The 15,682-nt window shown below is 41.8% G+C and overlaps 1 protein-coding gene across 7 annotated transcripts in view; it reads right to left on the bottom strand.

The window, feature by feature from the left end:
* BCAR3 (BCAR3 adaptor protein, NSP family member) overlaps positions 1-15,682 on the bottom strand; it is a 117,630-nt gene that overhangs the window by 21,130 nt on the left and 80,818 nt on the right. For all 7 annotated transcript variants that reach the window (XM_061633758.1, XM_061633757.1, XM_061633762.1 and 4 more), the window contains one exon: positions 5,224-5,367. In XM_061633758.1, the coding sequence (XP_061489742.1) occupies positions 5,224-5,367 (144 nt within the window). The remainder of the gene's footprint in view (positions 1-5,223; positions 5,368-15,682) is intronic.

The following is a 15,682-nucleotide window of genomic DNA, read 5'->3' as shown; positions in this document are numbered from 1 at the left end:
AGAGTTTAAATGGCTACTTTTGCATTTCAATCTTGTAAAAGATTAAGATTAGTATAGCAAGCCCAAATTCTGATTGGCCTAGGAATATAGGCAAAATTACAGGGATACCTTACCACAGTGAGGGGTTACATTCCAATCCTTGTCAACTTCTGAAATCAAGGCCAAGGTCATATGGCTCAAATCCACAGCAGCGGGGGGAACATCCCACACTGGGCAAGGGGTTCCTCATTCACAGCTCTGTGACTGACAGGGCACAGCAGGCTCTGAATTGGGAGTCAAGACATCCCATTCTTTGTGGCTAACACTGAATTAAGATTGTAGGTGGCTCTCTCACTACGAACAGAGACGTGCCACATTGTTATCTACTGTACTTAGCGTAGTGCTTTACTAGCCAGAGAGGGTCCCATTAGTATTCACCTGATTCACTGATAAGGATACCTGCTCTGTTTTCAAGCCATCCAATGCAACTAGTTACAGAGGGTATTGCCTCCAAGAGCTCAATAAACTACAATAAACCAAAAAGGGTTTAAACTCTAAGCCCCCACTCAACACAACAAGCTTAAGTGTTTTAGTTGCTACAAAACTAACATAAAATACTCTTCTGGAATTTTTCAGGGTATACCAAACTCTAAAGGCAAGTGATGTGATCAGAATGCAAAGAGCTTTCAGCACCCCAAAGCTAAAAAGATGCAGAGCTGTAATGGAACACAATGTGGGTGTGGGCCAACAGAACTGATGGTGACATTCTCTTTTCAGCTACTCTTCCAAATTCCTAACATGGTACGTGACAGAGACAAATTAGGTGGAATGTTAATTGTGTGCATGTAAATTAATGTACAATTTATAAAAAAATGAAGTGTAAATTGGTGCTACAGGGAGGCCCAAGCCACAGGAGGACCCCAAGGGGTAGAAAGGGAAAACTTTAATCCTTTCCCCTTTAGTGGTTATCCTGTCAAAAATCCTCTCCCAACTGGTATTGGGTGTAACGACCTCTGTATTAAATGCATCTGTCTGTTCCTAGCTTCTAAAATGGGATTCTCTTCCTGAGATAAACTGCTGTCCCTACTAAAAGGGACTGATAAATAAGTTACATCCAGGATAGCAACATTTCCTGCTTGCTCACCACTTCAAAGTGCATTGTAAGATTAATGTAAATGTTATGGACTATAATAGCAATCCTGGCTTACTATCTGGCATCATGATTTAGTATTTTATTTTATTAAACTATGCTTTTTATTGAATTCTGGAAAGTACAATAGAACAAGTAAAATTAAATTACAGTAACCATAAACAAAGAACTAGGGAGCAACAAATATTATCTAAAATGGGATACAGAAAACATATACAGTGAAACCCGAATATAGCATACATAGGTATAGACCAGATTAAAACACAGATACAAATACTTAAAAGTGAATAACATGGGAGGTAAGTGGCTATCTGGAGGACGTCTAACACAGCCTGGACTGGTAAGGTAGGTCAGGAAAGGCCACCCAACAGACTCAAACTTATCCAATTTTATTACTGCTCTACTTCGTCGATTATACTGAGTTAATTTTTCCTGCAGCACAAGATTCAAAACTTTACACCACTATCCATCAAGTGTAAAAGCTGCCCACCACTGGAACCACAGTTCAATCTCCATTTTGGCAGCTGCTAGCAGGAAAAAAATCAAGTTTTAATGAGAGAGTTAGGTGAATTCCTCCGGGAAAATAGAAAGGAGAGCCAGACCAGAGTTGAGTGGAATTATTTGGCACACAATGGATGAGATCTCTTGAAAATTTTTAACCCCAAATGACTGTACCACAGGTCATGCCGACCACATATGATAAAAGGTTCCCTCCTCCTTGCAGCCCCTCCAACATTCACTAGTTTGTGCAATTTTCATCCTTGCCAGTTTCACAGTGGTGAAAAATGGAAATGGACTGCCTTCAAGTTGATCCTGATTTATAGCGACCCTATGAATAGGGTTTTCATGGTGAGCGGTATTCAGAGGGAGTTTACCATTGCCTCCCTCTGAGGCTAGTCCTCCCCAGCTGGCTTGGGCCTGCTCAGCTTGCCACAGCTGCACAAGCCACCCCCTTCCTTGTCCGCAACTGCCAGCTGGGGGGCAACTGGGCTCCTTGGGATTATGCAGCTTGCCCACGGCTCCACAGGTTGCAGGGCATGTAACCCCTGAGCCACTCACTGTGGGGGTGATCTTTAGCTGGCCCTTGACATCCAGGAGACACGAGCGGGGATTTGAACTCACAGACTCTGGACTCCCAGCCAGGCTCTGCTCCCCACTGTGCTATACCAGTTGTGAAGTATCATCTTATAACAACCTTAAACATAGACTCCTTAACTTTAGCAGAGGTTGCTCAGAGAAGGGGTTTATGGCATATAGCATTCCAAGAGTTTTCCGCTATTGGGACCCTTGGTCCTCCGCCCACAAAATTTTCAAGCACGCAGTAGAACCCATAGTACAGGACAAAAGACCTCTGTACAAAATAGACACGCCCCCTTTCAAGATACCAGATTAGAATTTACAGAGGCTTTCAAAAAACATCAAGAACATGGTGTCCCCTCTGTCCAGACCAAAGAAGCAGTAAACGTCTGCACTTGCAAAAGTTGAAACCAGTCAGTAACACACATCACCCAATTTCTTTCACATCTATGCTCTAGTCAGCGGTAATCCCTCTTCAAACAAATCAATCAACCTGTGGAGACCTTTAGCCTTCTACTTAGCAATTTTATCAGGATTTTTGAAGTGAGGGTGCTCCAGAAATGGTAACAGAGGAGAAACAGGGGGAGCTAAGTGTTTTCCCCATCGCTTACAAACACATTGCTAAGTAGAAGGCTAAAGGTCTCCACAGGTACTAGTTTTCAAAAATGGATTTTCTGTTGCAGACAAGGAAGCATGGGCTAACTTACCAAAAGGAATAGCTGCACTAAAAGTTGTGCCTAGCCCCACTTCCATTTGGACCCAATCAGTTTCAAAATTACAATGAACAATTCGAATCAGTTGTTTAAGACTGCATGCATCACACTAGAGGTGCATGTTAGATACATCCAAGCCCCCATATGTAAGATGCCTGTAACACGTTTGGACATCTAACCCTAACTCTTACCACAACTAATGTAATCATTAACAAGTTCATTTCTGCAGCCACAATACAACCAAACCAAGCGAGGTGGGGTCCCGTCCATTGTTTCAAATCCTTCCTTACTTATTTAATAAGTGGACCAAAATTTCGCCTCTTTAAAAGGTAAAGGTGTCCCCGCACTCATAGTGCGAGTCGTTTCTGACTCTTAGGGTGACGTCTTGCGACGTTTACTAGGCAGACCGTATATATGGGGTGGGATTGCCAGTTCCTTCCCCGGCCTTTCTTAGGCAGTATCACACCTAAATATTTGATACTGCACGGTTGTAGAGCTAAGCCTGAACTTCCTGCAATCTTCTGTTGCATTTCCAAAGGAGTAGCAATACATAACAAACTTGATTTTTGAAAATTAACTTCCAGTCCTGATACTTGTTAGAAATCCAAAAGCAAGTTCTTTAAAACTAGCAAAGAACACAATGGTCTCCTGAGGAAGATGAGAATATCAGCAGCAAAAAGGCTATAATGGTGTGTGTGTTTCCCCTCACCTCCTACTGCATAGATATTTTAATATTTTTTTCTTCTAATTGCCAAAAATTTTAGCAAAATGACCCAAAATTACAATGGCAATTGGCATTCAGGATTTCAGTTCCTGATTCACTATTCAGAAAAAAAGTGTGCAAACACAGCATTTTGTAGGTATTTTTTTCAGGCAAGCACAACTTTAGAAAATGGACAAATGCACATTTCAATGGGACTTATAACTGCTCAGTTTTCTGTAAGTTCTGCTAGGTCGGACTACCACCAAAGCACAACATCATCAATTCATCCTTTAAATAGGTTAAATGTATTGGCTTTATTTACCTTATCTGGCACAATTACTCATAACCCTAAATGCTATTTTTAGTAGTCTTTTCTTTTTCATCAGGCAAGCTTTAGCTAATAAACATGTAAATCACATAGCCACTAGACTCTTTTTCTGAACAGTTTCCACAGGGATGCTCTTAACTCCAAAGATCTGGATTTTGATTACTAGCTCATGCTGTTTCAGTTGCATTAGATTAAAATAATAATGGCTGCTTTCAGACAGATGTTGAGAAGCATGTAAATATTATGGTAAAGACAAAGAAAAACAACATGTTCCTCAATACTTAAACTGGTTCCCCACATCCTGATTCCTAAAGTCATTCATTTTATTCAGCTCCAGGGAGTCAGCACTACCATTTTCAGTAAGGTTTAAGCCATTTTGTAGCCAGAGGTACATTATGTGCTAAAATTCTTGCTGCCAGGAAATCCAATTCGTGCAATCAACATAAATTAGATGAATAAGAATTTTTGGTTTACAAAATTTGGGTTGGTCACATAATTTTATTCAGTATTTATTCAGGTAATAAGGGACTCTCTTCTCCAAGGCTGGCAGAGAGCAATACCATGAGATCTAGGATCTTGCTGCTTCTTGCTTTTTTTAAGTATAGCTTCCCAGAACAGAGTAGATTGTCAAAATCTGTGCCAGGTAGGAGATTCAGTGGTTGTGTGACAAACCCACCAACACTCTGATGTAGTTGTATTTCCAGGTACACTTAAGGCATGGCCTGGAAGGGTATTTTCATTCTCAACCGCCAACTGTATAATTAGCAATACAAATTCAGAGAGATAGAGAATGGGTCAGAGTTCTTGACAGTTCTGGCAAGACTCTTTAGGATCATGTTTCTCTATATTCCACAACAAGCTGAGGGATAATTACAGGGACAGTAATATTGGGATCTCGCATGTTTCCTTTGTATCATCTGCTAGTGCTATGAACCGGTAACTGTTATGACTGAACTGTATTCTACACTAGCACTCCTGTTTTATTTTGTGCTTGGAGCCAGGAAGGGATATGTTTCTGCATTTCCTCTACACACACAATTCCTCCTCTCAGAATAGCATGCTCAGGTTTTATTGTTATTTCCCCACACCACCTCAAAAAACGCTGAATTTTAACTACCAAGCACGTTCCCAATAAATTTGGTCCAGTTTGGAAAAAAGAGAAAGAGGTGGTAGTGAGAGGCTTGAGATGGAATTGTACCTGGAGTTGGAGAGAAACAACAGGAAAAACCAGCCTGGCAGAGTTGCCTGACTGAGAACCCAAAAAGGGACGCACCTGTCGTGGAATACGTCCATGATACCAGGCATGGCTGCGTAAATCTTCACTGCTCATCTGGAGCTCCTCTTCCAGCTCTTTCTTCAGTTTTTCTGGGGAACTGTCCATACTTGATCTGTCCATAACATGCTTTTCCTTTGAAAACTGCAAGAGGGAAAGAGAAAGGTGACTCAGTTATCCCAGATCTGGCAAGAAATGCCTTCTCTTGCTCAAAACTTTCATTTTGCCACATGTGTCATGAGGTCCGCAAGAGCCAATGGAATTCACACGCTGAAGCCTTTGATCCGTAAGCAGTATTTGTGAAAGCTACTGCCAGGTGAGAAGCCAGGTAATGATTACATGTGGCCAGGTGTATCATAAATGTCCCACCTGGATGCTCGAGATAATCACTGGTGTGCCTGCTGAGTCATTTCTGTACCTTCTCAGTAAGAATATTTTATGAAGAAGGAAAGAAAAAGATCCCTGTTTTGGCTCCGTCATCACCAGCCGCATGCTTTGCATGCAAGAAGTCCTAGGGTCAGTCCCTGGCATCTTGAAGTAGAACTGGAAAGGGCTTCCTGTCTGAACCCCTGGAGAGCTGGTGTCAATCAGTGGGCAATATAGTAGGGCCCCACTTATATGGCGGGTCCGTTCCGGACCCCCGCCGTAAAGCAGAACCCCATTGACTTTAATGGGCCGCGTCGCACGAAAATGATGCGAAAACGGCGCAAAACATCGCAAAAGAGAAAAAATAGCTTTTAAATTAAAACCGAAAGCCACCGCATCAGCGGGACACCTTAAAGCGGAATGCCGCAAAGCAGGGCCCTACTGTACTGACTCGTTTTAGGAAAGCATCCTAGATACCTATAAAGCTTCACAGCAGCCTTTCACAACCTAGCACCCCCCAGATGTTTTATTTATTTCTGTTTAACCAGGGTTCAAATCCCCACATAGCCATGAAGCTCACTGGGTGACCTTGGGCCAGTCACTGCCTCTCAGCCTCATGAAAACCCTATTCATAGGGTCGCCATAAGTCGGAATCGACTTGAAGGCAGTACATTTACATTTTTACGAAGGGCATATTAATCACATTATTTTCCTTTGTGACACCTCCTGCAATTCCTTCAGTGACAATTTTCCTTTTTCACAGCTGTGGTGCATGGAGTCACTGTTTTCATCACCATACTCACCACAAGTCCAAGCTCTCTTATCCTGATCAATCACCACAGGTTCAGGTCTCATCAACATACAAAATTAATAAATAGCCTTGAAGTATATTTCTGTTGCAAAAATAACATGTGTATCATAGGCTGTTTGTGCATTGGCTTGTTTGCCAGCCCTGTGAATAAGCATTACCAATTTCACTTCATACTGTGAAACTGTGCCTTGTCAATTTCACTTTCCTGCTTTTGATTCCAGAAACCACACTGATCAAGCTTAGTTCTCCAACATATGAAACTGCCTTATACCCAAGTCAAATTATTTGTCCATCTAGTTCAGTATTGTGTACCTTGACCGACAGTGGCTCTCTGGACTGGAGCCTGGAGCAGGGGCCTTTCCCATCATCTGCTACCTGGTGCTTTTATATGGCAATTTCAGAGCTTGAATCTCAGAGTTTCTGCACATACAGCATGTATGCAAAGCTCTGCCACTAAGCTATGGTCCCTCCCTAGACAGTCAGAGGGTTGTATTTTTTTATGTGCCTTCAAGTCGATTACGACTTATGGCTAACCTATGAATCAGTGACCTCCAATAGCATCTGTCGTGAACCACCCTGTTCAGATCTTGTAAGTTCAGGTCTGTGGCTTCCTTTATGGAATCAATCCATCTCTTGTTTGGCCTTCCTCTTTTTCTACTCCCTTCTGTTTTTCCCAGCATTATTGTCTTTTCTAGTGAATCATGTCTTCTCATGATGTGTCCAACGTATGATAACCTCAGTTTCATCATTTTAGCTTCTAGTGATAGTTCTAGTTTAATTTGTTCTGACACCCAATTATTTGTCTTTTTCGCAGTCCATGGTATGCACAAAGCTCTCCTCCAGCACCACATTTCAAATGAGTTGATTTTTCTCTTATCTGCTTTTTTCACTGTCCAACTTTCACATCCCTACATAGAAATTGGAAATACCATGGTCTGAATGATCCTGACTTTAGTGTTCAGTGATACATCTTTGCATTTGACAGAGGGGGTTACAGTATTATTATTATTAATTTATTGAATGTATATCCCGCCTTCCTCCCAAGGGAGACCAGACGGCAAAGAGATCAACAAAAACAATTGAACAACAAGAAAAAGAAACATTTTCTAAAAATAGTTAAACACAGTCTAAAGCACAGTTACCACTAAAAACAGTACTGTGGCTGTCTCTCTAAAACAGTGTCTCTACAACAATGCACCCTCCCACCACCTATATCATGCCCCAACTAGATGTAGCAATGTTCAGTGCAAGGGATTAGTAGGAGCTAATAACATTACACTTTATATAAATCTGTGGTGTGGCCACATTTGGCATACTGTATACATTTCTGGTCACACTATATATTTAAAAAGGGATAGTGCAGCGCAAATGGCAACCAAGGGCACCAGTGTTTGGGGATTTTCATCTGGAAAAAAACTTCTAAGGGGACACAACAAGATAATATATATACAATTATGCATGGCATGGAGAAAGTGAATAGAAAGATAATGTGATTAATATGCCCTTCATAAAAATGTAAATGTTACTAGAACTTGGGGTCATCCAATAAAATCACATGGCAGAAAATTCAGAGCAGACTAAACACACAAACAACCCATAATGCACCTATGGAATTTGTTGCCACAAAGAGAGTATGTGACTGAATCACAGTTGTTGGGGCAACAGTGGGAGACAACATACTGATAATAGAACAATCCACACACCACCAGTTTCCCCAGTATACACCTCAGGCGAGATGGCTGTCATTCACATTCTCAACACACCACTAAAAGTGTGTCAAGCAGTCCCCTTTTGTTACCACAGTCCCTTTTGACAGGGCCATTACTGAACTATTCCCACAATTCTTCTTGGCATGATGTCAGTGATCTTATTTAATGAGAGATTCTAATCTCTGGAGCCAGATTAAGGATCCGCTGCTTTGTTTTTCATGAACATTGAATTAGGAGATACAGGGTTAAATTAAAAGATGTGAGCGCTAAACTATCTTTGTTCTCTCCCCTCCAATTTATGCCTCCTACCTAAGCTCACAAGGCTTGAAACAGCATTTTAATTAAGTCCAGCTGGCTCTCTTGCTAATATTGTTACAGATTTTGTTTCAAAAATAAGGTATCTGTTACAATGATTTTACTCCTACCCAGATCCATTTGCTTTGTTTTCTATCTAGGTTGTTGATGTTTCGCTTTGTATGCTGTGATCTGCCCCACAACAAAGCCAGAAATCAAAGAAACTGAATGCTTCCAAATCAGTGACCGATGAGATAAATCAGTCCCATGTTTCACAATAATCTGCCAGTTACACATAGTAAAGTATAATAAATTCCTGGGTACTGTACAACAATCATCACAGCAGAAAACCACATGAGCTGATCCCTAAAGCCACTTTTGCATGCGACACTTAAATAGAACTTTGCATTTTTGTCCCCTGGCAGTTATGGTGTGAGTGCCCCAAAGAACGACCTTGTCCCCAATGGTTTTTAGTATCTATATGAAGCTGTTGGGAATGGTCATTAGTGGATTTGGAGTATGATGTCATCCATTTTCCAGTGACACTGAGCTCTATTTCTCTGATAGATCTGCATCAAGTGTGGGCATGCAAACCCAGGACCAGTGTCTGGACAGAGTGGTGGACTGGATGAGGACCAATAAGCTGAAGCTGAATTTGGATAGGCTGGAGGCTCTGTGGATGAGTTTATTGGGTCGTAGAATTGGGAAGTGTGCCTGTTTTGGATAGGGTTGTGTTCTGAAGGAATGGGGACAAAGTCTAGGAATGCTCCTTTGTCACTTGAAGCTCAAGCAACTTTTGCCAGCTTTGGCAGGTGTACCAGCTACAACTGTTCCTGGACATATGTACTGGTAACCTCAAGATTGGACTATGTGGGGCTGCCCTTAAGACTGGTTCAAAACCATTTGCTGGTACAAAACACCACTGCTAGTTTGCTAAGTGAAGTATCTATTGCACACATGACACCTATGTCAAAAGAACTGCACTGACCGCCAATCTTCTACCCAGCCGGTTTTTGCAAGGCTCCTTAAGCATACTTGAGGAGGAGGTCCGTGCTCATACACACTACTAAGCTATGGCTGGTGTTAATGAGGGTTCATAAACCAACTACAAACCTTGGTTAATGAACATCCTTTAACCACAGTTAAGCTGCTGGGCTGGGTTTACACATTATGCTAAGCGATGGTTGAATAAAACATAATTTAATAAATCATGGTTTAGTGCTATGTGCGAACTAGACCAGGGTCAACAGTTAAAATCAAATCATTATCTGTCAAACAAAGCAAAGGCCAGCAACAAATAGCAGCAGAAGAGCCAACTAGACCTCATGAGGAAAGGTGTTCCATTTGTCAAACCTGTCTTCCCATGTTATGCGTACATATTTCTGTGTGCCTCTGCACACCTCTAACCTTTAGTCAGAGAGTATGTACATGTTTCTGAAAGAGAAATGACTGCATAAACCATGAGCACTGACCCCCTTTTCTAAATGAAATTAAATGAAATAAAATAAATGGTCTGTCTCTAGCCTGAAAGGTACTCTCAGCATCACTTGTCAGCCAACTACCACTGGTCAATCAAACAAACGTTTACTACAGTTGACTGACCATTAAACAAAGCACAAAACATAAAATAGTACAAAATCACAGCCTCAGTAGAGCCAATTAATAATTAGGAAAGGTGACAATTTAGGAATTAGCAATCACAGCAGATCTAAGAGATATTACAACATTTAGCTCTACAGCCACTGGTAGCAGATTTATTAAACCCCTTGTGTTTAATTGTATAAATACATTCAAAGCAGGAGACCATCTAGGGAGGCGATTGGACCCTTGGATGATAAGGGAGTCAAAGGTGTACTAAAGAACGATAAGGAGATTGCAGAGAAGCTAAATTAATTCTTTGCATCTGTCTTCACAGTGGAAGATATAGGGCAGATCCCTGAACCTGAACTAACATTTGCAGGAAGGGATTCTGAGGAACTGAGACAAATAGTGGTAACGAGAGAGGAAGTTCTAGGCTTAATGGACAATATAAAAACTGACAAATCACCGGGCCCAGATGGCATCCACCCGAGAGTTCTCAAAGAACTCAAATGTGAAATTGCTGATCTGCTAACTAAAATATGTAACTTGTTCCTCGGGTCCTCCTCCGTGCCTGAGGACTGGAAAGTGGCAAATGTAACGCCAATCTTCAAAAAGGGATCCAGAGGGGATCCTGGAAATTACAGGCCAGTTAGCTTAACTTCTGTCCCTGGAAAACTGGTAGAAAGTATTATTAAAGCTAGATTAACTAAGCACATAGAAGAACAAGCCTTGCTGAAGCAGAGCCAGCATGGCTTCTGCAAGGGAAAGTCCTGTCTCAGTAACCTATTAGAATTCTTTGAGAGTGTCAACAAGCATATAGATAGAGGTGATCCAGTGGACATAGTGTACTTAGACTTTCAAAAAGCGTTTGACAAGGTACCTCACCAAAGACTTCTGAGGAAGCTTAGCAGTCATGGAATAAGAGGAGAGGTCCTCTTGTGGATAAGAAATTGGTTAAGAAGCAGAAAGCAGAGAGTAGGAATAAACGGACAGTTCTCCCAATGGAGGGCTGTAGAAAGTGGAGTCCCTCAAGGATCGGTATTGGGACCTGTACTTTTCAACTTGTTCATTAATGACCTAGAATTAGGAGTGAGCAGTGAAGTGGCCAAGTTTGCTGACGACACTAAATTGTTCAGAGTTGTTAAAACAAAAAGGGATTGCGAAGAGCTCCAAAAAGACCTCTCCAAACTGAGTGAATGGGCGGGAAAATGGCAAATGCAATTCAATATAAACAAGTGTAAAATTATGCATATTGGAGCAAAAAATCTTAATTTCACATATACGCTCATGGGGTCTGAACTGGCGGTGACCGACCAGGAGAGAGACCTCGGGGTTGTAGTGGACAGCACGATGAAAATGTCGACCCAGTGTGCGGCAGCTGTGAAAAAGACAAATTCCATGCTAGAGATAATTAGGAAAGGTATTGAAAATAAAACAGCCGATATCAGAATGCCGTTGTATAAATCTATGGTGCGGCCGCATTTGGAATACTGTGTACAGTTCTGGTCGCCTCATCTCAAAAAGGATATTATAGAGTTGGAAAAGGTTCAGAAAAGGGCAACCAGAATGATCAAGGGGATGGAGCGACTCCCTTACGAGGAAAGGTTGCAGCATTTGGGGCTTTTTAGTTTAGAGAAAAGGCGGGTCAGAGGAGACATGATAGAAGTGTATAAAATTATGCATGGCATTGAGAAAGTGGATAGAGAAAAGTTCTTCTCCCTCTCTCATAATACTAGAACTCGTGGACATTCAAAAAAGCTGAATGTTGGAAGATTCAGGACAGACAAAAGGAGTACTTCTTTACTCAGCGCATAGTTAAACTATGGAATTTGCTCCCACAAGATGCAGTAATGGCCACCAGCTTGGATGACTTTAAAAGAAGATTAGACAAATTCATGGAGGACAGGGCTATCAATGGCTACTAGCCGTGATGGCTGTGCTCTGCCACCCTAGTCAGAGGCAGCATGCTTCTGAAAACCAGTTGCCGGAAGCCTCAGGAGGGGAGAGTGTTCTTGCACTTGGGTCCTGCTTGTGGGCTTCCCCCAGGCACCTGGTTGGCCACTGTGAGAACAGGATGCTGGACTAGATGGGCCACTGGCCTGATCCAGCAGGCTCTTCTTATGTTCTTATGAAGTTTTATATAAGCAGTTTTATTCTCAATTCTCAAGCAAAGAGATGCAATGTACAGCAAAAGAAGTCCTATCTCTTGTGAAAATGCCCTAAGCAGCCTCAATCACTGTTTTTGTTACCTCCTCCTCTGTGCCCCTTCCTTTCCAGTTCACCTCCTCCAACCCTGACTTCTCCTGTTAACTGTCCATCATCCTGGGCAAGAGTTTTCTGCTGCTGTGATGTGGATTGGGCTGAAATTAAGAATCTATTTAGTAATCTTACTGATGTTTTCTCAGGCCAAGGTACCCTATAAATAAATCCATACATACATACTAAGAGTGCAGATGCCAACTGACAATGAACAACAAGAAAGTAACGCCTTTATGCCATGGTGTGCAAATCCTATGTACCAATTTCGTACACCTCCAACACAGGAAAAAAATGAGGCTGAGCACTGTCACCAAACTCCAAGTGTTGCCACTCTCAATAGGATCCAGGCTTCAGATTTTTTTCCCCACACTGAACATCTTCGAGATACCTGGCAGCACAGCCTATGATAATCCAGTTCATGCCGGCAGAGTACTCTCAAATTCCCCTATGGTTGATTCCCACTATCAGAAGGCTGGAGTGGGAAGATGCTGAAGATCGTTCAGATTGGGGTGGGATTCTTAATCAGCATTATGATTAGTCTGACCCCACATGAAGCATCTTGGCCATTCTAACTTCTCCAGAAAAACAAAAGAGGCCCCTGCAATTCAGAGCCAATGAAATTGCCCATCAAGACCCCCAACGGACAGACAGACGGACAGATGCTGGGTATTTGTGGCAGCCTGCCGGTTGCCAAATAAATCCTTGTTTGCCACTTCTAAGAGAAGAAGCAGAAATGAAGCAACACAAAGTTGGAGACCCCAGGATTGTAGGTTGTGTGTTACCATGCAACAAAAACTGCAGAAACATTCCCCCCCCCGATAGCTGTGAATTTCTTCTCGGCAATTTGGATGAACTCCAAGGCCTCCAATGATGCGAATACATCTCTACAGTACTTGAAAAAGACCACAGGACACATGTTCTCATCTTCCAGTCTAAATCTATCCAATCTAAATTTTTCTAGCAATGCTCTGATCTTAAGAGCTCATCCTTATTGTACATACTGCAGGAGGATGTGGCATTTGCTTCCTTGTAGTGGTCCCTTGTGCAGCTAGTCTATTAAACGAATTAGCCATACTGTTATGAGAGCACTGTTCCAAGTGAAACATTGCCAAGAAGAATGACTGTTCTTAGCTGTGTGACCCTTTGAACATGGCTAATTCTATTATTGATTTTCTTCCTGTGTTTTGCTTCTAACAGCAATGCTTTAAAAGCTGGAGGGTGGGGGGAGGCAATCACCAAATGACAGCAATTTATATACTTTTGTGGAAAACTAAGTGACACAGAAGCCCACCAGATTTTAAAACTACTACTTCATATAAATGGATCTTTAAAATGGGTTATTTATGCCAATCCCAGAAATCCCACAAAAATATGTGAATGCAAGTTTTTCTAAAGGTTTTCTAACTATAGTTAAAATTATTTCCCAATTTTGAAAATAATTATGCTTCTGTGAATTAGCATTTCATAACCAATTTCTATTCAAGTTCCATTTAATCTAGGATTAATCTAGGATCAAATCCCTGCCATTAACTTAAATAGGGAGATTTTGATCGAGTATGTGACTGCAATGGTGCAGGTAGGTAATTTTAACCTCTAGTCTAATGGTCTTGTGGAGCCCCCCTCCCCTTTAGATGGCCATGTGTGTTACCTGGTTATACATTCCTGACATGTCGGGGAGGGGGGAGTTAAACAAAAAGCAGTTTGCCAATCTTGATTTCAAAAGTAACACAATGAGTATGTGCAGCTTTGCATTTTAAAACTCACTTAAACTATAAAGTTATCATGCTGACCTGCAGGTAAAGACATTCACTTGCACCAGTTTGTTGTAGAAAAGGATTAATATATTTTTAATATAAAAATAACATGAGCATCTGAAACTATGTATATGACTGGCCAGTCCCCCCTCAACTATAAAATGTTTTTAAAAATAAGAAAGGCAAGGCCGCTGCTGCAACCAGCATCAGCTTTGGGGTGTGTGGGTCAGTTCACATCATACCCACGATGATGTTCTGCTTCCATCATACAGTTATCTGTATCTTCCCAACACCCACATTGTTGTGGTGTGGAGGCCAAAAAGATGAAGGTACAATTCCCAACAGCTTTCTTCTCTTCCTCCCCCCCTTTTGAAGCTTGTGCAAATCATGCCCATGTTGCTCCTTACATGACATGCATGGTGGTGTGGGGGGCACATGTACATACTCTGCTATCAAGAAAGGAATCAGCCAGGTAAGCATCTGAATCAGCCTTGCGCATTTACACTGCCAGCAGTTAATTGAAGCCAGGGCTCAACCCCAGAACCTGGTTTGAAAGGCAGAGCTCAGCTATGGAAAGTGCTCCTGAGTATGCGTAAAGCATGAAGGTCTTTCAGGCCACAGGCTACTGCTCCCAAGAGGGCTCAAACCCAGACACCTCTTGAAATAAAACACTCTGGAAACCAAGGGAAGCCATGACAGAAGCTCAACTGAATAAGAGAAGAATAAAACCTGATTGACGCAAGAGGATCACAAAGCCAATAATATTTGGCCACTGGGCAATAAATCCTCCTAATGAGGAGAAAGACACTGGGCCCAAAAAAATAAATAAATCATGAACTTGTGAAGGCAGGCGGGGTGAGGGGAGAGAGCTGAAGAGAGAATGAATGAAAATGATGGCTATAGGAACAGAAAGCTGGTGGATATCAAGTTAGAGCATTGGTTCATCCAGCTCAATACTGTCTACACTGATGGGCAGTGGCTCTCCAGGGTTTCAGGTATGGCACATTCCCAGTCCTACCTGGAGATATCAGGGATTGAACCTGAGGCCTTCTGCATGCAAAGCACTGCTGCACCCCTTCTGTGAATAAGGGTCATGATCCAACGGTTAAGCATGCTTAAACCCATTGATGTCAATAGCTGAAGGCTAAGCACACTATTGGTTGGATTGCATCCTATGCTTCTATAAATCTACTCAATTTTGTTTAATATATATATATTTTAAGAAACACTTTCTAGAACAAAAGTTAAAGACAATCCCACAACTCCTCTCCCCCAATCAATTATACAGTTTCTCCATCCCAGACTTAGTTTCCAGACTGTAACTATTTTGCCGGAGAGACTCAGTGCATTCCAGAACTCGAAGTTTACACAATTAAAGTGCATGAAAGTGCTCTGTGGCCCTCACAAAACAAATACCCCCTTTTTAAAAAGGGCTTTTTGTAATTAGGAAAGCAACAGGAGAAAATCACCAAAAAGTGTGGAATGAATGAATGATTAACGAGAAGATATGTAAACAGTCCCTAAGCAAATCAGGACAAATGCTCAGTAAAGATCGGACACTGTCTAACTACCACATAAGCTTTGTGCAAGCAAATCAGGATGAATGCTGAATAAACAGGTTGCCGGGAAAAGCCTTGCACTGAAAAGAATTCCATTTTGTTTGGGGTTTGGTTTTCCCCCCTGGC

Source organism: Rhineura floridana, chromosome 6 (assembly GCF_030035675.1).
Source record: "Rhineura floridana isolate rRhiFlo1 chromosome 6, rRhiFlo1.hap2, whole genome shotgun sequence".
Lineage (NCBI taxonomy): Eukaryota > Metazoa > Chordata > Lepidosauria > Squamata > Rhineuridae > Rhineura > Rhineura floridana.
This window is presented reverse-complemented; position numbering and strand designations above follow the sequence as displayed.